Here is a 19,993-nt window from a genome sequence, read left to right on the forward strand (position 1 = left end):
TACATTGTCTTGTCTTTTTGCATTGCATACTAGAGCCGCAGGAATGTCTTCACCTTGTTTTCTTTATGTAGAACACTTGCTGTTTTGACTAAATGCATGTTCTTAAGCTTGAGATCTGTTTTGCAGTATATTTTTACCCTTTCCCCTGTGTGCACGTCTTGTCTTGCAGACACACTGTCGCTTTCCAAGGAGAGCCAATCCAAGAGAATCATACTAAACAGTAGGTCAGAGGAACATAGGCAGGCTTCTGGAGAACCTATTGATGAGTCTCAGAGAAATGCAGATCAGCCTCCTGTACCAAAAGCTAGAAAAGTCATCTATAAAATAACAGATCCCACTCTGGAGAAAGATGATTATTTTCCCAAACCTGCTAAAAGGACTGATCGGGTTAATGGTGCTGGTACACCACCTAGGGGCATTCTGAAACGCAGTTCGAGTTCAAGTTCCACTGATTCAGAAGTTCTTCGTGTTAATCAGATCTTTGACCATCAGAGTAAGGGTGGTTTGCCCGCTTCAACTACTCTCGAAAGAGTAGCTGAGACAAATCCTCCTGCGGAAGACTTCTCACAAAATTCACTGGAAAGACTAAAACAGGTCAGGTTCTCTTCCAGTGTCGGTAAAAAACAACCTCTGCAGAGCCCCCAGCTGCACCATGGCAAAGATATAGGAGAGTTTGACTTACTGGAATCAGACTATGTTAAGAGTGGAGAAAATGACACTGGTAGATTAGATGGACTTCAAAATGAACAAACTCTTCCTGTAAAACTTCCACGCTCCCAATCCTCTGCTTTAGATGTTAAGGCAACAGACAGAGATGTCTCACAAGAAGACACATCGGCACCATATTTGTCTGATGCTAACAGGTCAAGCCTACCAGTTAATGAAACCTTACAGTCTAAGAGAAGTCCTCCTATGGAACTTGTAACGCCAAGAAAATCTTCCAGTAATATCTCACCAAATGTCAAGGAAGTGCAAACTGTTGATGAAACATTGTCTCAAAACATATCCAAACAGTCCCTGAATTCTGACTTGGAGTCACCCAAACACGCTATTGGTAAGAGAACCAACACAACACACATCCAATGGGTTAATACTGAAAAGGGTAAATAAAAAATTTGAAACAGTCATAAATAACTGTCCATTAATATTCCAGTCACGAGAGAGAGAGAGAGAGAGAGAGAGCGAGCTTTCTGTATTATCCAGCATATTTCTGCTTTCTTACTAATTTCACATACTAAACCACTTACATCTTTTCTAACATTCTAAGCATTGTCTGAACATTCAAGCTTTGGGAATATGCCCTGTTGATTGATGGTTTTTTAAACAGAAACTGGTTAATAACTTTCCCAGGCTAAATGTGGATAAAGCATATTTATTAGCAACAAGAGAGACACGGTGGTGGATTCCTGTTTTGAAGTCTATGCTAGCTTTGCCTACATAAGAACTGAAGAAATTAGTCACTATTGTCTGTTGTTGGTAATAATGGAACTGTGACTTGGGGATTTTTTTAACACGTGGGACTAAATAAAAAACATGGCAGTTAGATGGAAACAAAATATAATTGTTCAAATGATGAAAAATCCAGCTCTGAATAAGAACCATTATGCCATAATTATAAGCAAATATAAGTGTTTCTGCAGAGAGAACTTTTTGTAAGGTTGTAATTTATATTAAGGCTTTACTCATTCATAAATTGTTTTATTGCACAAGCTTATTTTCATTGCTGTGCTGCCAGTATATCAATATTCTTCCCTTGAAATATTTGTTTCAGGTTAAAAGAACAAATATATGGGATATACCTCAGCGTTTTAGTTTGTGTAACTTGTAGTGGGGGGACGTGGTGGAAAGTAAAGCATCATATGGAAGTCTAGAGGAGTCTCTTAAACCACAAATTATTTTTAAATAAATACCTCACCTGCAATATGCGAAAACTAGCTCTACCTATTTTTATGCACCCCAAGTAGAAAACCTGTGGATTTTACCCCATATTGGAAGACTGCTAACCCGTCCCTGTCAAAGGCAGGAAAATCACGCCAACCCTTCTTCCAAATTGGTGGTAGAACTTTGTTAGACTCACAAGAGCCATCCCACCCCATCACATCACTCTTTCTTTTGGCTTTTGATAGCTGTTTTCACGTAAACAGTAGTTTTAAAATAACAAGCAGCAATGGGAAGGGGAAACAAGATATAATAAGCACTACTAAATTTATTTTATCAAGGTGGATGGAAAACCTGTTTCGGCAAAATCACATGTTTGTCAATTCCTTATCTTGAAAGTATTTTTATGTTACAGATAAGCAGCCACTTCCTGCTAAGACAAAATCTCCTCAGGTGTCAAATGCCAGCTCTGCAGACCTTCAGCAAGGTAAGCCTGTTCTTGAGGATCAAAGTGCTAAAACTACTTCCAAGCCTGATAAACATGCTGCTGAGTTCATGAAGGCAGCTGATGAGTCCATATCAAAAGTATTAGATTGGTTTAAAAGAAGCTCCAATACCGGTGATGAAACAACTCCATCGGTAAACTCCCAGGGGAGGGAACCTGAAAAGGAAGACTTATCACCCAGGACAAGAGTTATAACCACAGAAGCTAGTGGACCAAGCACGGATGAAAGTACACAACTGGCTGAGTTGTCATTTGGAAATAATGGGAAACCAAGCAAAGTTTTGCCTGCAGCAGTTGATGCAGAAGACATGCACATATTAGAAGTGGGGGAAAAAGAAAATCAAAGTCAAGAGACTCAAGGAACAGAATATAATAAAGGACCTATTATGCTTGCAAAAAGCAAAAGTGGTAGAGAGAAGATATATTTACAGGTCACTGATCTTCCCGTTACTAAGGTAGATGAAACAAATACTCTCAAAAAATCAGCTGCAGAAGGCAAAATGTTATACAAATCAGAGGATGAAAGTGCAGCTCATAAAGAACCAACATTTCTTGAAGAGAGAAAAGGCAAACCAGGTTCAGAGAGTTTCAGTTCTCCTAAAAAGCTAATTGAAGGGTCATTATTGAAAACTAAAGTGCAAACAGGCATTCAGAAAGAGGAAGAGAAAATATATACTATCAAATCTCCGTTGGAAGAAGACCATGTGCAGTCACTGACTGGATATGATAATAAAGAAATAGAGAGAAAAGAACCTGGTTTACTTGATCAAGGAAATATGCAACTAGATCCAAGTAGTTCTAGGAAGAAATTACCCATCTTACCACAGCCTGAATCCAAGCAGCCATCTCAGGTACAAATCCCAGATGAGCAGACAGAACAAAAAAGAAGCGTAAGAGATATTAGGGCCTTCTGGGAAAGGGACAAAACTGGACTCAGGCATACAAATAAGGAAGACATTGTAAATACTACCCCATCAGGTAGTAGCACAGTACAATACATCAATAAAGGAAGTAGCAAAGTAAAACCCACTGATGATTCTGCGGCATACTTATCAAGTGAATCAAATGATCAAAACAAGTATAGTTTGTTTACCTTCAAAAGAGTTGAATTAAGTGATGACGAGGCATCTAAAGATAAATTTCTAAAGTCTTCTAAGACTGGGCCAGATGTGATGGATAAATCCAGAGCAGACCATACTGTTGAGAAGTCCAGAAAAATACTTCAATCTGATGCTAAGGTTAATGAATTTACAAAATTGCCAAAAGCAAATCATTTGCCACCAAGAATTGGTTTTACTCCTGCTTCATCAAACAAGTACGAAGGTGGGAAAGAAGTGTCTTCAGAAAAAGACAGAAACCCCTTTTCTGCACAACAGAAGGCCAACTTTAAGGTTTCGTCTTTGAAGGAAAAAATAGCTGAGGAGTCTAAGAATCAAATCTCCAACCCTTTGCAGTTTCAGAGTTTGAGAAGCTTTTGGGATATTGGAGCTAAACCACAGAGTAGGACCAATATGGAAAATGAAACCACTTTCCCAAGTAATGTTAGTTCAGTAATTCACCAAAAAGAGTCAAAGGAAGCTAAAGAAACCAGAGCAAAGATGAGCCAAGAAGAGATGATGGTTCAACAGCAAAATCAAATTCCCCCAAAAGAGAAAACAAACTTCAAAGTGCCTGAACTTCCATTAGAGTCACCTAAACAGGAAGGGCAGCCCATTCCCTGGTCAGTGAATCTGACACAAACAGAAAATACAGAATCTGCCCAAATAGTGGGGGAAAATGTAGGAAAGTCCATGATCTCAAAACCTAAAGAAAAGGTGGATCTGCCAGAGCAAGAAGTTAAAGAATATATAGAAAAAATGATTGTCCCACCAAAAGTACAGCCCAGCATATTTAACAATGGCTTACAGAAACTGCTTAAAGAAATGTCTGAGGCGTCCTTCCCATCATCCCAACCAGCTGGTGATAAAGGTGTTCAAAGAACAGAGCAGGCAATTGATGAACATCTAATTTTTTCTGTAAAAACAGTGCAGAACAAGATTGCTCCCACAGACTCCAAGGAAAAAACAGAATCGCTTAAAGAGGAGGTTTTAGAGACTGTAGACAAAACGGTTGCCCCATCAAAGGTTGAACTTGATGCATTTAATGCTGGACTAGAGAAACTGCTAAATGAAACCTCCAAAATATCATCCTTTTCTAGTAGAAAAATAACAGAAAATATTTCTGAAGAGACAGTTTCTTGGCCAGAGCAGAGAAGATTTTTTGAAAAGGTGATGGAACGGAGTCAAAGCACTTATCCTAGCTCTCAAAAAGAGGAATCGCTTCCTCAAGAAGTAAAAGAAACTATAGAAAAAACAGTTGTTCCACCCAAAGATGAACCTAAGGAACTTAAAATTGGTCTAGGGAAGCTGCTTAGTGAATCTGAAGTTTCCTGTCCATTGCATCAGACAGCAGATGGGAATGAGAGTGTCCAGAGAGAGAGTTCTCATGAAGAAGTCATCCCAAGCTCTTCCCAAAAGGCAATGCATCCTGGCATGGCTGCTTATGTTGTGATCCAGAATGAAGCACAGTCTCCTGAAGAGGCAGTTTCAGAGACTATAGAAAAAACCATTATTCCACCAAAAGCTGAATTCCATGATCTAGATGCTGGTTTAAAGAAACTACTTAAGGAAGTACGTGAAATTTCACCGTCGTCATACGATGCAGATAACCGTAAAAAAACAATATCTGATAATGTCCCTGAAGAAAATCAGCAAAGATTTTATAAGTGGGTCCCAGAGATTGACCAGGCGACTTATGTTGTTGCCCAAGAAAGTGTTGGGACTCCAAATGAAATTGTAACTGGGACTGCAGAGAGAACTACAGTTACATATCAGGGTCATGTTAGCCTGATTGATACAGGCTTGGAGAAACCAAACAGAGATGCAGCTAAAATGCTCTTACATGCAGAAAGGGGAGAAAATGCAAGCTCTCAGCCAGAGGATCAGACTGATCATCATGATTCCCCTGGTAACCATCGTGAAGTGACTGAAACACTGGTAAAAACAGTTCAACCAAAACCTGAACTCAGTGAATTGAATGCTAATTTGCAGAAACTGCTCAAGGAAGCTTCTGAAATGCCCCTCTCTGAACAGAAAAGCTTTGATAGTGAGATGCCTGTTAGCATACAGCCTAATCAGAGTGTAAATTCTACTAATCAGCAAGAGATGGCCCATGCTCAAGAAGTACAGGAAACCGTAGAAAAAATTGTTGCTCCTTCCAAATCAGAACTCAGCGAATTTAATTCTGGGCTAGAGAAACTGCTGAAGGAAGTCTCTGAAATGCAAACTCCAAAACTGAAAAGCCTGGACAATGCGATGCAGAAGAGCATTGGGATACAGCCTAATCAGAGCACAGGATACCAACAAGATATTGACCCTCCTCAAGAAGTAACTGAAACCATAGAAAAATCTGTTGATCCTTCCAAATCTGATCATGGAGACTTTAATGCTAGTTTGCAGAAACTGCTTAACGAAGTCTCTGAAACTCCACCTCTTAAACTAAAAAGTTTGGATAATGTAATAAAGGGTTGGATACAGCCTAATCAAAATGCGTATTCCACTTACCAACAAAAGATGGACCATCCTCAAGAAATAAAAGAAACTGTAGAAAAAACTATTGCTCCAACAAAAGCAGAATGCAGTGAATTGAATATCTGCTTAGAAAAACTTCTTAAAGAAGCACCTGAAGTTTCATCTCAGCTGCCAGCGAAGATAGGAAAACTGGAAAGACCCTATGATTCTGTGTCTCATGCGGAAAAGGGAAGTTTAGCCATTAAAATGCCACTCTCTGGTTCAAGTGCCTATCGTACAGAGTTTAAGATACCAATCAAGAGAGAGACTTTGAAACAAAATGACAAAGCTGTAAAGGAAGATCATGTGGTAAATGAAGTGAGAGTTTTTGCCCTCCCTGAAAGAAATGTAGCATTTGAGAAAACAGTACAGGCTAACCTGACATCGACTGAATTCCTTCCCATGGAAAGAGAGAATGGTTCAGCTGTTATCGTGATGCATAAAATGGAGATAAAAAATGAAAATAAAAGAGAGGAAGAAGCAGGAAAGGAGGTTGATAAAAGTGCTTCCTTCGCAGATGCCAGTGAGGAAACATCTGAAGTGAATGCACCATCTAGATTCAGGAGAGCAAGCACGCCACTTAAAGATGAGGATCACTCCTCCAAAATGAGTAAAGTTGAGCAGCTTCTAGCATCTCCCTGTGATGATGATGACATCATAAGTTTTGGCTCTGATCTTTCAGATGGAAATAGTGACTCCCACACAGGAGTTAGGAGAAGTTCAACCTGTGAGCATTTTTGAATTCTTAAATCCATGGTTCTGGGTATTGGGGTTTTTTTTTGGTTTTGTTTTTGTTTTGATTTTTTAAGAAATATGACTAGATTTTTTTTTTTTTTTTTAATAACCTGCTTTAAGAATGATGAACCAAAAGCCTGAATGAGATTCTCATTCTTTTTCTTAACTGAAGGACTGGGACATCTTTTCTCAATGGTGCTAATGAACTTTCTAAATGCCTGAGTCATCAGATGTTTTGAAAAGACATGCATTCAATGTGGCTTGCAGTCTGGGGAGTTCAGCTGGAATAACCCCTTTGCATACCTGTAGAGAAAGGGATCAAGTTTGCCTGATTTTCTTCCCCTTCCAGCAGTTTGTTCAATGTGGGAACAATGAGGAGTTCTATTATTTAAACTTTGGGCTTTAGATCCTCTTTTTTTTCTTTTTTCTTTTTTTTTTTTTTTAAAACAATGTTTTTCTGGCTGATTTAAGGAAGGGGCCTTGTTAGCATAAACCAGCTTCTGCTTTCCCATGTGTACCTTCCAATTTCAAAAACAAACGACAATGTGCCAAGGAGAAGGCCCACCCCTGCCTTAATCAATTCATTGCTGCAGTCTGCTGCATCAGAATATGGGCTAGATTCACTTAGTCATATCTTCCACTGAAATGTTACCATTCAAATAGAGATGCATCTGGAACAGATGGTAGCACTGGAGCAACTCTATCTCCTGTACAGAGCGTGGTAGGCAGTGCCGATGTAATTAAACTACTGGAGTTACGTTAGATGGAGAGAGTAATTTAATATTTTTTCTGAGAAATCCGGATTGTTCCCCTTAACTGGAGAAGCTGAGGAACCTGTGAAATTTTGCAGGGGCTGCCAGCTGTGATCATTAATTCCTCGATCTTTACTCAGGCAAAACACAACTGAAGCCAACGGGATTTCTGGCATGAGTGAAGAATGAGTAAAACTTGAGCAAAGGCTTCAGGCTTTGCGCCATAGCTAAAGTGCTGCATTTTGGGTCATTTTTGTTCATGGGGAGGGTGGGGGAAGGCAAGAGAGAGGAATTTTTGAAGGGATGAGATGGCAGAGGGGGCTGCCAATTGGGACAAATGTGACCCCATTAACTTCTAAGATCTGAAGCTGTCCCATGTTGGTAACAGTTGAGCTTTCCTATGGCTGCTGTTTGGACGACATGACGTGAATTGTGGTCTCTGGTTTTTTTCTTCAAATGGAGACACATCCTCATTATTAAAATAACCCCCACTGTTAGCACCCAAAGTGATATTCTCCATGAGGAAGCAGTTCTACAACATGGTTCGAGTTTCTAGCTAGTCTCCTGCTTATTTGTGGACCCAGCTGGGTTGCACTGAATCCAACTCAAACAGTCCTGAGTATGAATTAGTTTGCCCACCTCTAGCATGTGCATATGTAGACAAAACAGGACAAATGCCCATGTGGGATATCTGTTATCAGTGGGAGGCCTACACAAACACATCCGAAGGTAAAATTTTGCTCCATAACTCTTAAAATTAATTTTAATTTCCTTTTTATTTCAAGTCAATACCTCAAGCTACAATGTTGACATGACAACTTCAGGTTAAATCACTTCTAAAATATGTATTCCTGAAAGCCTGTATCCAAGTAATATAAGCTTATTCAATTCTGTGCCTGTTGATCCTACTGGTCTTTGGTACTGCATGTATTTTACCTTATTATTTAGAATTCCATTATGCCTCCAAACCTATGACTATACAGCTTCACCTTTCCCTAATTTTTCTTTTGGGTTTTCCATAGTTGTCAAAACTAGAATTTTTAATGTTTTGCTAAGGGTTAAAATATCTCTTCATTAGTTAAAAATAGCAATTGGTTTTTTTTAAAAATGGCTCTCACTTAAAAAGGCATGTCTGTATGTTTGTGCAGTGTTCATGTATTTTGTCTTGTGACAGGTTCAGAAGAAGAATTAGATCCTATTTTGAAGGCTTTGAAAAGGTGTGCAGATAAGCAAAGGCCTTCCAAAAGTCTAGAGGACATTCCATCAGCCACATCAAGTGAGCACAAAGCTTGTCTGCTGTCTTCCATGCCCCCCAACTAAGCTTAACAATACTTATATACTATCTTTCCACGTCTTCACCAACTGGCATTCTAATATTCCAACAATGGGTCTTGGCAGAAAAACTATCCTCAGAATGAGCATCCAAAATAATGAAATAAATAACCACCATGCTTTATAACTCTACTTCTGAATAGGAAGTAAGAAACAGTGCTCTAACTGTGCTTTTGACCAGGTTTTGCTTTCAATACTGCATGCTCATTTTGAACACTTTCTTCTGTTTTTCATTTCTCAGTAAACTTAATATAAATTAGGCTTCTTTTGCAGCATGCTTAATTAAGACATGCTTTTCAGCCCCTTCTTTCATTTTCTCTTACATCCCATTCATATAGCCATCTTTGTAACAATGATTATACCTTGACTGGCAGAAAGTAGGCAGGGAAGGATGCAACTGCCATGTCCATTCCTAATTCCACTAGCAAGTTTTAAAGAAGGCTTAACTCTTCTTGCCACTAACTGTATATCTGTAAATGTCTGGGTTGTGACTGAGAAAACATTTTATCCTGTCCTCCCATTTTCATGTTTTATTTTTTAAAGCCAGATCAGACTTGAGTCTCCTGAAGTATTCTCAATTGTTATAATTTTCTCTTGTGGGCCAGCTCTATTTATAAATAACTTGCATGGAGTTTACACAGGAGTGTTCATCTAAATTGGTCCACACAGCAGACTTCTTCCAAGAAACGTGCATTGCATTGGTCTTAATCAGCATGGCTTTGCTCAGTAGTGGGTTTTGTGCTTGTTATACCATAAAGGGATGTGCAAGCACCCAAACGGGTAATACATAAATATTTGCCCTCACTCACAAATGGATATGGGCCAAATTAGTGGTTGGTGCAAGTCAGAGCAGCTGCACTGACTTCAGTAGAGTTGCACCTACTTGCACGAGCAGTAAATTTGGCTCTTGAGTTCCTATCTAAATTATGCAATCGAATATGCTTGTGTTCAAAATTTCACTTACACCTCTGTTCATGATTATGTATTTTTCAATATCTTATGGATTGCTGGGCATAATGGGGAAAATGTGTGAAACTTCATGCATGTAGATATTTGTGAATAGAGCAGTGGGTTTTGGAAGGAGTTGGCCACTTCAGGCATTTTACACTAGTTTAAAATACTGGCATAAGAACTCTTAATTCTCTTTATTTTAATGTGCTGTTGCTTACTTGTAACTGACTTTTGGATCTCAGATATGAGGGCAGCAGTGTCCTTATGTAAACTGAATTAAACAATGACCTTACAGCTCCCCTTAAGAGCACATTAGTTGAATTTTGTAATCCAAGTACGAAGTGTTTTATAGACAGCATTTAACCTTGTGCTTTGTGCATTTAACCTTGGCTGTGGCTCTGCTGATTTTGACCTTATTTCTATTTAATTCTGTGGCTGCCACAGTAATCCATACTACTTTCCTGAACAGCAAACTTTCTAACTGTTACTTTTTCCTGCACAGATAAAGGAAAAGTAGATATTCCGAAAGAAGAATTAGTACTTAGTGCTGAAGATGGTAAATATCTCATTTGTGTCTGCATGAACATAGTATTCTTTTTTCAGTGTCCTCTTCCACTAACCAGCCAAAAGAGTTGGTGAATTTAAGAATTGTATCACTGCTGTATGGTAGATTTAATTAGTTAATTTCTGCATGATTTAAATACTTGGGTAGCATTTCTCTACCTCTGTTTTAATTCCTAAACAATATATCCCACTGTTGTTATATCCTAATATATCCCACTGTTATTGCAAGAAACGTTGTTTGAGTCACATAGTGTGTTATCTGGGCTTGATCCTTCAGGCATTCCACAAGTGGCATAGCCACTGAAGTCAATGAGAGCTGTGGGTATTGGCTCAGTGCAGAACTGATTTCCTAAACTATCAAATTAGCATGCCCATTTGTTGCACTGTAAGATGATGCTGATTGATTGCTCAAAATACTGTTCAGATTACTTAGTGGAAAAAGGTACATCCATTTAGTATGTGAAGCTCTGTCTCTTTCCAACAGAGCAAAGACTTAAAACACAAGTGGATCTGCTTGCTCTGAGATACTGGATGAGCCACCAGCTTGTTTACTCTTGTTACTGATAATCTACTAGTTCACTTATAAATTCATCTGTTACATTGAATTGGCCAAATTCTGCATCATATATATGCACTAAACTCCCTTTGATGTAATTGAGATAGTGTTTGTAAACACTAACTAAAGGATCCTGAATTTAAAACAAAAACAAAAATTACTAGGTTACATGGCGATAGTGACACTGAATATGGTGGTATATAACACATCATTACTTCCTTTTAAGTGCTATATAGTGGCACCACAATTCTAAAACTAGTCACTATTAGTTGTATTTATTACTGACTCTTTTAGAGGCTTCAGTGTGTTTTATAGTTAGTCTGTAGTCTGACCACAGTGCATTATAGACCCCCATATTGCTGTCCATTGTGCATGGTGCAGAGAGCAGTTAATGGGACATTAAGCACATGCTTAAGTGTTTTCCTGAACTGGGAACATAGCTGTAGATTTCAGTGAAAATATATATGAAATGTGTACATATAATTTAGCTGCAGAGTAAAGGTTTTTTTGTTTTTTCAAGCAGCCAGATTATTTTTGTGCTCCAGTCAGTCACAGTAAAGACTTGCACAAATATCAACCTTGGCAAATTTAGGGTGTGAGTTTCCAAAGTACTCAGTACTTGGTCAAATGTTGACTTCAGAGGAAGTAGAGTCAGGCCAATACGGAACACTTTTGAAAATCCCCCCTTTAATGCTTGGACTTAACTTGCTGACAAGGTCCTATTGCATTGGTTGCAATCCAGATTGTCGAAAAAGAAAAATGCCCCAAAGGTATAGTGAGAGATGATATGGGGTCTTGGAAATCCAGGCCAATAATGATTATGAAGGATGAAAGATGATCTTCAGTTTGACATATAAAGAGTCTAGTTCTATGCTAGCTATACAAACCTGATATCTTTACTACTGAATGACAATATATTGTTCTCAATGTTGCCCTTCTGAGCAGATCAGAAAAGCGATCAGCAACAAGAGACAAATGAAAATGTACAAGGAAGTGAGTAACAGGATATTTCCATCAACCAGTGGATATAAATCTCCATTGATTTAGTTTCAAATCCATTTTATTTAATATCAACTAACTAATAAGTCTAGACTTTGTTTTTGTTACTGCAAATGCTACAACTCACAAAGCTAACCTGTGCGCTGACAGTGTCTTGTGTGTTTTCAATGTTACCTTGAGGTACAATTTCAGTTTCAGTGGTAATTGGATTGGCAGACCTTGTCTTGCGACAAGTTTGTTTTGGACGCATGTTTGTAACACCTAGGGAGGAATTGTACATGGTTGCTACAACATTTACACTACAACTTTAGCTGTATTTTGGCATGCTGCCAAATTGGTACAGTACTCCCTATCTGTCATGGGAAATGATAGTGCATGACTTTGCAGTGAAAGCAGTTGTGTGGTTTTGCAAACATCATGTATCGTGCAAAAGTCCTCAACCCAGAGACTTTGAACAGGTGTCGGGTGGGCAGGGAGGTCATCCTACCATTCCCATATATTCCTAAGTAGAGCTGGACTCCTGGGATGGAAAAGGTCACGATGTAGAAAAGGTTGAGAACCATTGGTCTGGTATAAATCATTACTTGCACGGCTAGCTCCTGCACTGTTGCTTTGGACAATGTATTTATTAAATTAAGAATTCAGCAGTGTAATTCAACAAAGACGCTTTTGAAGGTGAACAGACATGCTTTAAAATACTGAATCATTAACAGAGTACCTTATATGGAACAAATCCGAATATTTGAAAATTACTTCCTCTTCTGGGACTAAACCTTGCTCATTTAACACATGAATAATCCCATTGATTTAAATGAGACTAATTATATGAGTAAGGAGAGCAGGGTTTGGCCTTTATTATTGATCAAGGGCCTAATCCATGGTGCTGTTATCTCAGCTACATTTAGTGGCATTGTTCATGTCTAAGAACACAGCTCCCCCTTCTGTTGTAAGAGGAAATTAGAAACCTTAAGAGTTGGCAGGTAAAAGGGTTTTTTTAGTTAGTCTTTAAAGTTTGTGGTCAAAACTTTCCTGTGGCACCTGGGTTAGTATATTATATAAATAGATGCAAAAATTATATTTTATATACAGCACAACATGCTGGGTGAGGTTCTTTAGCCTGTTGCACAGGTCAGACTAGATGATCCTAATGGTCCCTTCTGCCCTTAAAGGCGATTAATCTGTACAACATCTTGCATATAAGTTACATGTTGATACAGCATGTGCATGTAAATGTATTTTTGTCCAAAGTAGTCTATCCCAAGCTTTGCTTACTAGGACCTAATTCTGTTAATGCCAGAACACAGGATGTTTTTGAAACTTGAATTGCTGCTCTTTAGTCTCCACAGTGCCTTCAAATGCCGATAACCAGTTTTCAAATCCTGAAAAACTCAAAAGACTGAGCAAGTCAGTACCAGAATTTCTACAGGAAGAGGCAAGTACCTGATTTTAAAAAAATTAATGAATTAAAAAATAGTGTAAAGAGGACTAATTTATTGTTGTACCTCTGCCAAGTAATACTTTTTGAGGGCTTTAAGGTCAGCTTACTTTTGAATCAATGGTGTGGAGATGAGGTATCTTCTGAATGTAACTTACTTACACTGTGTGTACACCAAAACTTGAACAGAGGTGGCCACAAACAGCAGGTGGGCAGTCACCTCTTTCAGAAATCTCAGCTCAAGCATCAATGCTCAGTTTCTGGGACACAACTCTACATCAAGGACTAACTCTAGTTAGAGCAATTGAGACAGAGAGCAAACTCTCTTGCTGTTTGCAATAGCTTCCCCTAAATAAGCTGCATCACAAAACTAACAACATGGTATTTGCACAATAAAGACTGCACACTGCTTACATGCCAAGAAGGAGAGCTTGTAAGATGACGTGGGGTAGTACCATCTGGTGACTCTTCCCATAGCAGTATGCTGGGGAGATCAGCTTGGTGGCCTGTCTCAGACCGGGGTTCAGTTAGCAGTCTGTCTCACTGCCCAGATCAGTAGATGCTCAGTGTTGCAGACAGCACACTCTACTCTTGTGGGTAAAGTGTCTGAGCTAGCTGAAAGCCCTCTGACTTAAGAAGCGGTGTTAATGGGCTCTGGAATGTACTTTTTGGGCCTCATCTGTTCATGCAAAACACCAAACCTGTAATTGACCAGTGGTGTTCATGTTGTCATCTCCTGAGTGGAAGTAAAAATACCTGAGCCCTGTCTACAGTATAGCTTCAATGGCTACTATAATTGGTGGAGGCCAGAACAGTTAGAACTTGAATACAGATGTCCTAAAAATGAGCACCCACATTGCTACCTACAGGATGGTCTCTCTTCCCATGCTATACTGCCCCAGCTGCAATCAGCATGGGGTGCCTGAGCTGGATCATTTTGCTATGGAAGAAAGGAGACACCTGGTAGGGTGTTCTGTGTATGGGCTTAGTCTGAAATTTGGCCCCACTCCAGTCCAAAATATCCCGAATTTGATGATCTTCTGGGCATGCTCAAAAAAAGCTACCTGTTTGATGGGTTTTTTGAATAGGAAAGACTGTGCTTCTCACAGCAACAAAGGGGTAGACAGGTTTTCCACAGGTGTGTTTGGCTGAGTAAAACCAAACCCAGGTCTCCTGATGTAAAGGCTAAAGCATCCTCCGAAAGCCATTTATTGCCTTGTATGCTCCTCTACCACAAAGGTTCTCCTTTAACTTAACAACCTGACTTGAATCAGAGAATACATAATATTCTCCATGTATCATAAAGAGTGGTTAAAGATTTTAACATTATAAATTGCATTATTACACTGAAAAAGTTAAACTAATTAGTCTAATTTTGCTCCAAGCTTGCACAATTAAATTAATCACTACACAAAAGATGTAAAAGGAAATTTTAGATCAAGGTTTCAATTGAAGACAGGTAGCAAATTCTAAAATGTGGGGAGTTTCCCTCTAACTCTTCCTTGTTTTTTAGTACAACTAACTTCTCACATGCAAAGCAGAAGCATGACCTAACTTAAGGAATTATTAATTGCTTGCACTGTGCCACTGTTTGATGTGACTCCCAGTATCCACAGAGCTCCAGTCTTCACAAGTCTGTTTTTTAAAAATCTGACAACTTTTAACTGCGTTCCTTGTGACTTCTAAATGCCTACACAGGCTTTCTTTGTATGATGTCTTGTAGAGTGATGACAGAGACACTGATACAGCATCAGAAAGCAGTTATCCTCGTGGCAGAATCAAGAAGAGCCCCAGCTCTCTAACCAATCTTAGTGGCTCTTCTGGCATGGCATCCTTGTCTTCTGTATGTAAACCGAAGCTTGTTTTAATGGCACTCTGCTTTTGCTAAACCTTTGTGGCTCTTTCCATCCTTTTGTATCAATTTCTTTCTAGACCTCCATCACTATAGTATCAGAGTGTATATAAAGTTGCTTAATGACCATTTCTTTGACCATATACAGTATAGGAATGTAACAAACTAAATATTTTTACTTTCTTTTCAAAGCATTGATGCCATTGCAAATGCCTTTAATTAGTACAACACAGATTTATTTTATCATAGTGGATAGGACCCCCAGACATGGATCAAGACCCCATTATGCTAGGTACTGTACAAACAAAAAAGACAGCCCCTGCTCCTAGAAGCTTACAATCTAAGTATTAGAATAGAGGCAACAGATGGATACTGACAGATGGGGGGTACAAGGAAACAGTGAGACAGTACTAGTCAGCATGATGGGAAGTGGCCTAACCATTGCCAAGTTTTTTTTGTATGCATCATGACAAAGGAAAGTTTTAAGGGATTTGAAGGAGGACAATGAAATTAAAGAGCTATCCACCTGTATATCTGTCTGTCTTATTCCTCTTCCAATCCATCTAGGGTAAAACTTTCAAAAGTGACTTAGATGCCAAGGTCACTTAAGCATTCTTGAAAATTTTATCCCTGATCTCTTTGAGGCATTTATAGAGTGCCCATCACCATAGTATCTAGGTCCCACTTTCTGTGGGAAAGAAAAGTGAGAATATTTGAAGATTCTGATTAGAGAACGCTGTGTATATGGTGTGCTCTTTACTTTCTTTCTTTGTATGTTATGCAATAAATTATACTTTGCACTTTTACATAGCACCTTTCACTTGCATTTTTGGAGGCTTACACTCATGAATAGTTTTATAATAATAAAGTGGAAATATTTCTCATTGGATGGATTAAAGTCTTTCAAAGAAAATCAAGTGGAGTACAGTTGATTTCTTTACTGTCTCTGAACTGAGTGCAGATGAATTTCTGCCCTGACCTTAAATATTACCCTTCCTAATAACATATGCATCTGAGCAGAAGCACAGACTAAAAGAATGTTTTTCCCTTTTCGTGTGTACAGGTGAGCGGAAGTGTAATGAGCATCTACAGTGGAGACTTTGGCAATGTGGATGTAAAAGGCAACATTCAATTTGCCATTGATTATGTAGAACAGCTGAAGGAGCTCCATATTTTTGTTTCCCAGTGTAAAGATTTGGCTATTGCAGATGTTAAGAAACAACATTCAGATCCGTAAGTGTAATAGGGGTTGCACAGTGTTTCTTTACTGAAGTTATTTTTCCTCACACAAGAAGTGCAGACAGAACCTTTCACTCAGAATTATCTATGTCTTCAAAAAAAGAAATCCAAGAGAAAATATAAAGTGAAGTCTACAGGAGAGTTTGTAGTGTGTGCCACCTTGATTCACTGCATTTAAACGAACACAAATGGCTGACTGGCTTTGCAGATAGCAGCTCCTAGAAATTTTAAGGCTCCTTATAGCCAACACAAAGGTATAACTGTAATACAGGTCAGAAATCTCAGACTGTGTGTGTGCATTTACTTCCATAGCAAAGAATAAGAGAGGAAGCCCAATTTACTAGATGCTTCAAATTCTATTTTTGATGCTCATATTCACATTCTGCATGGTAAAATCCTCCTTTTATGTGTCCAGATTTTATTTAGATTGTAGCATCCAAATAAGAGATTTGGATAGCCCAGCAAAACATCTAGACAGTCTGCCCTGGCAAGGGTAGGAGACAAGGTGATCCAACAGGTGTCTTATTTCTAACTTCTGTGGTTCTAAAGATGGCTTTTCCTTTTTATCAATAATGTAGAAACCACTAATGTTCATTCTTAAGGTGATTACTTATAGAAAACTCAGACTTTCTGAAGTGGTAAGTGCTGCATGACTTAGAAATCACTAGCTGAAGAATGTACATTACACTAACTATATTAACCAAGTTTATTTTCTGTAAAACTTATTTTATTTTTGGATTTGTGTATTGGGGGGAAAAAAACTACCGTGTCTTGCAACTTTACACCATATTCTTGCTGCCCTTACCAGTCTGTTTGACTTTTTAGATATGTAAAGTCTTACCTGCTTCCAGAGAAATACAAGCTGGGGAAAAGGAAGACCTCTGTGAGAAAGAAAACGTTGAATCCAGTCTATAATGAAATATTGCGGGTATTTACTTAATATTTACAGATGAACACATACATGATGCAGATGTACATCTTGAAATATCAGGAACTGAGATTTTAAAGGCCGCATATTCATATGGTCCCAGAATAGAAACCTCCATTTTTATTCTGTATTGAGTATTTAAAGTGGTGGTGGTGAATGTTTTTCCAGTTTGATACCTTAGATTCTGGATTTTATTGTTTAGAGAAGAAGAGACAATAATATAATTAGCACTTTATATCCATAGTTTGCAAAACACTTTCCAAAGCAAGGCTATTGTTTTCATTTCACAGACAGGGGAAACAGAAGCACAGAGCAAGTCAATGGCAAACATTTCTTAAGGTCCCACCTTAGTTATACATACTACTCTGTATTATGCCCTTTCCTATTGCCCAGTGTTGGATGTAGCTGCCCCATAGTACCATGCTTGAGCAGAAGGAGGCGCTATCAGTGCTCCCTCTCTGTTTCCTTCTCCGAGATGGGTCTCCTGGGCTTGCCACTCCTCCCAGGATAATACAAGTCCAACTGAAAGTCCCAACAAACTAAAAGGATCTCCTGTTCTTCATGGCTCCACTTCAGCAGGCTCTCTAGTCTGTGTTCTCAGCCCTTTCCTGGGCTACCGTTGAATCTTTCCTCAGCTCCCATATAGTGCATTGGCCCCTAGGCTGGTTCCCCTGAAGTATCTGGTCTTCTGCAGACTCTGACTCAGGGCCTTCCACAGCAGCTTGCATGCTCCTTGAGGTTCCAGGGCTCTCACCCCTTCTATGAGCTTAATGGACAACTGGGACTGCTACTTGATCCCAGTAGGCTGGAAATCAACTATGGCACAGGTGGGGCCAGACACTGTCTCTGATAGCCAATGTATTCTTTCCTTTCACTTACACGTGTATTTCCTCAGCTAGCATTGGATCGAGTGACTTGGTTTCTGAAGACAGGTGTAACAGGGTGGCACCCACCTCTTGCAAGCACCCCCTTGGTTAAGGGCGTGCCTGCAATGACTCAGTTTGTGGAACAGGGTGGCACCCACCTCGAGCACCCTCCCTTGGTCAGTGGTTTCTTCAGCAGGTCTTCAGTGACTTAGCCCTCCAGCCAAGTCTCACACACTGCCTGTAGGTGGAACAGAACAAAACTCTTTCGGGGTATACAGTCTTTACCTTCTCCCTGCCCTAGGATGGGACTGAACCCCCAGGGCTTCCTCCCTGGAGACATTGTTTTCCTGCAGCCCTCCCTGGGCTCAGTCCTTGCTGAGTCTCAGCAGCCGGCCAAGAGCTCCATCTTAGCTCCCCCAGTCCCTGCCCACACTGAGCTGTCCATGGTCCTGCTGTTCTTACAGCCAGCCAGGAGCCTGGTTCTCTCTCTTCCAGCTCCAGGCAGCAACTGACTGACTCTGTGGCTGATGCTCCTTTTTGTATGGCCCTCCTGCCCCTGATTGGCTGCTTCCGCAGCCCCTCTAATTGGCTACTTCCCCAGCAGCCACTTTAGGAGGACTTCCCTTCTGCTCCTCTGGGTCAGGCTGTGGCAGGACCTTGAGGCCTCCAGCTGGGGGTATGGAGGGAAGTATGGTCTAGTGGTGTCTAGTGGTCTTAGCACAGGACTGGAGATCAGGCACACCTAAGTTCTGTTCTAAACTCGCTATTGACTTTTATAAGCTCAGCAAGTCACTTAACTTCTGTGCTTAACTTCTCCATCTGCAAAATGCGGATAATATTTCACTAGCTCAAAGGAGTGTGGTGAAGATAAAATAACTATTAGTACAGCTGTTTGAAGATAGCAAGCCAATTAGTATTCAGTATGTTTGGATATAAGGTTTTATGTACTGATTTTCTGTATCTTACTAACGAAACTGAGATGAACATGAATTTAAACAGTTTGAACTAGAAACTCAAATATGAACAGTACCCTTCATTTTCTACATGTCTCTGGTGGCTCTAAATGGGCTGTTGTACTGGGAAATCCATGTCTGTCCATTCAAGTGGCCTTTTCCTAATCTCAATCACTCCTGGATTCTTGAGCTTTGATGAAATACTACCTTGTTTAAACTGTAATTCTTTTGCTTTGCTCTTCTTGCAGTATAAAATTGACAAAGCACTGGTGAAGACCCAGAAGCTGAATCTTTCTGTCTGGCACAATGACACCTTTGGGCGCAATAGTTTCCTAGGTGAGGTGGAACTTGATTTGAAAACATGGGACTGGAATGACAAACTGAATAAGCAGATGAACTGGTACCCACTGAAGCCTAGGGTAAGTTCTTAGATATTTGGGGGGGGGGGGGGGGGGGGGGGTGTGTGTGTGTGTGTGTGTGTGTGTGTGTGTGTGTGTGTGTGTGTGTGTGTGTGTGTGTGTGTGTGTGTGTGTGTGTGTGTGTGTGTGTGTGTGTGTGTGTGTGTGTGTGTGAGTGACGTGACGTGACGTGACGTGACGTGACGTGACCTCTTTCCAGTCACAGGCTTCTGCCCATCTGTATATTATTCTGAGGTCACCCATCCTCTCACTTTCTCCTGCTGAAGCATTTTTGTTTTAGCTACAATTATAGAAACACTTCTTGCAGGCAGGCAGATGAGAGATACAATTTTGAGACCTTTCTTTGTGCTAGTGAATGACTGGCCAGTAGGGATGCTTTCAGAGAGAAGCAGTTTGTACCCTCAGGAGTTTGACTCTATTC

At 39.7% G+C, this 19,993-nt stretch overlaps 1 protein-coding gene across 5 annotated transcripts in view; it reads left to right on the top strand.

Moving 5' to 3' along the window:
- SYTL2 (synaptotagmin like 2) overlaps positions 1-19,993 on the top strand; it is a 79,702-nt gene that overhangs the window by 51,846 nt on the left and 7,863 nt on the right. The window contains exons 7-16 of one of the 5 annotated variants that reach the window (XM_067568795.1): positions 170-1,054; positions 2,294-6,718; positions 8,653-8,754; positions 10,264-10,317; positions 11,827-11,874; positions 13,218-13,312; positions 15,039-15,158; positions 16,231-16,400; positions 17,232-17,334; positions 19,402-19,572. In XM_067568795.1, coding sequence (XP_067424896.1) covers positions 170-1,054; positions 2,294-6,718; positions 8,653-8,754; positions 10,264-10,317; positions 11,827-11,874; positions 13,218-13,312; positions 15,039-15,158; positions 16,231-16,400; positions 17,232-17,334; positions 19,402-19,572 — 6,173 coding nt within the window. Of the gene's footprint in view, positions 1-169; positions 1,055-2,293; positions 6,719-6,794; positions 8,208-8,652; positions 8,755-10,263; positions 10,318-11,826; positions 11,875-13,217; positions 13,313-15,038; positions 15,159-16,230; positions 16,401-17,231; positions 17,335-19,401; positions 19,573-19,993 lie in introns of those variants that run through there. The other 4 variants (XM_067568809.1, XM_067568801.1, XM_067568824.1 and 1 more) reach the window with 4 other exon arrangements.

This window comes from Emydura macquarii, unplaced genomic scaffold, assembly GCF_026122565.2.
Source record: "Emydura macquarii macquarii isolate MOO-44397 ecotype Brisbane River unplaced genomic scaffold, CSIRO-AGI_Emac_v2 contig_318, whole genome shotgun sequence".
Lineage (NCBI taxonomy): Eukaryota > Metazoa > Chordata > Testudines > Chelidae > Emydura > Emydura macquarii.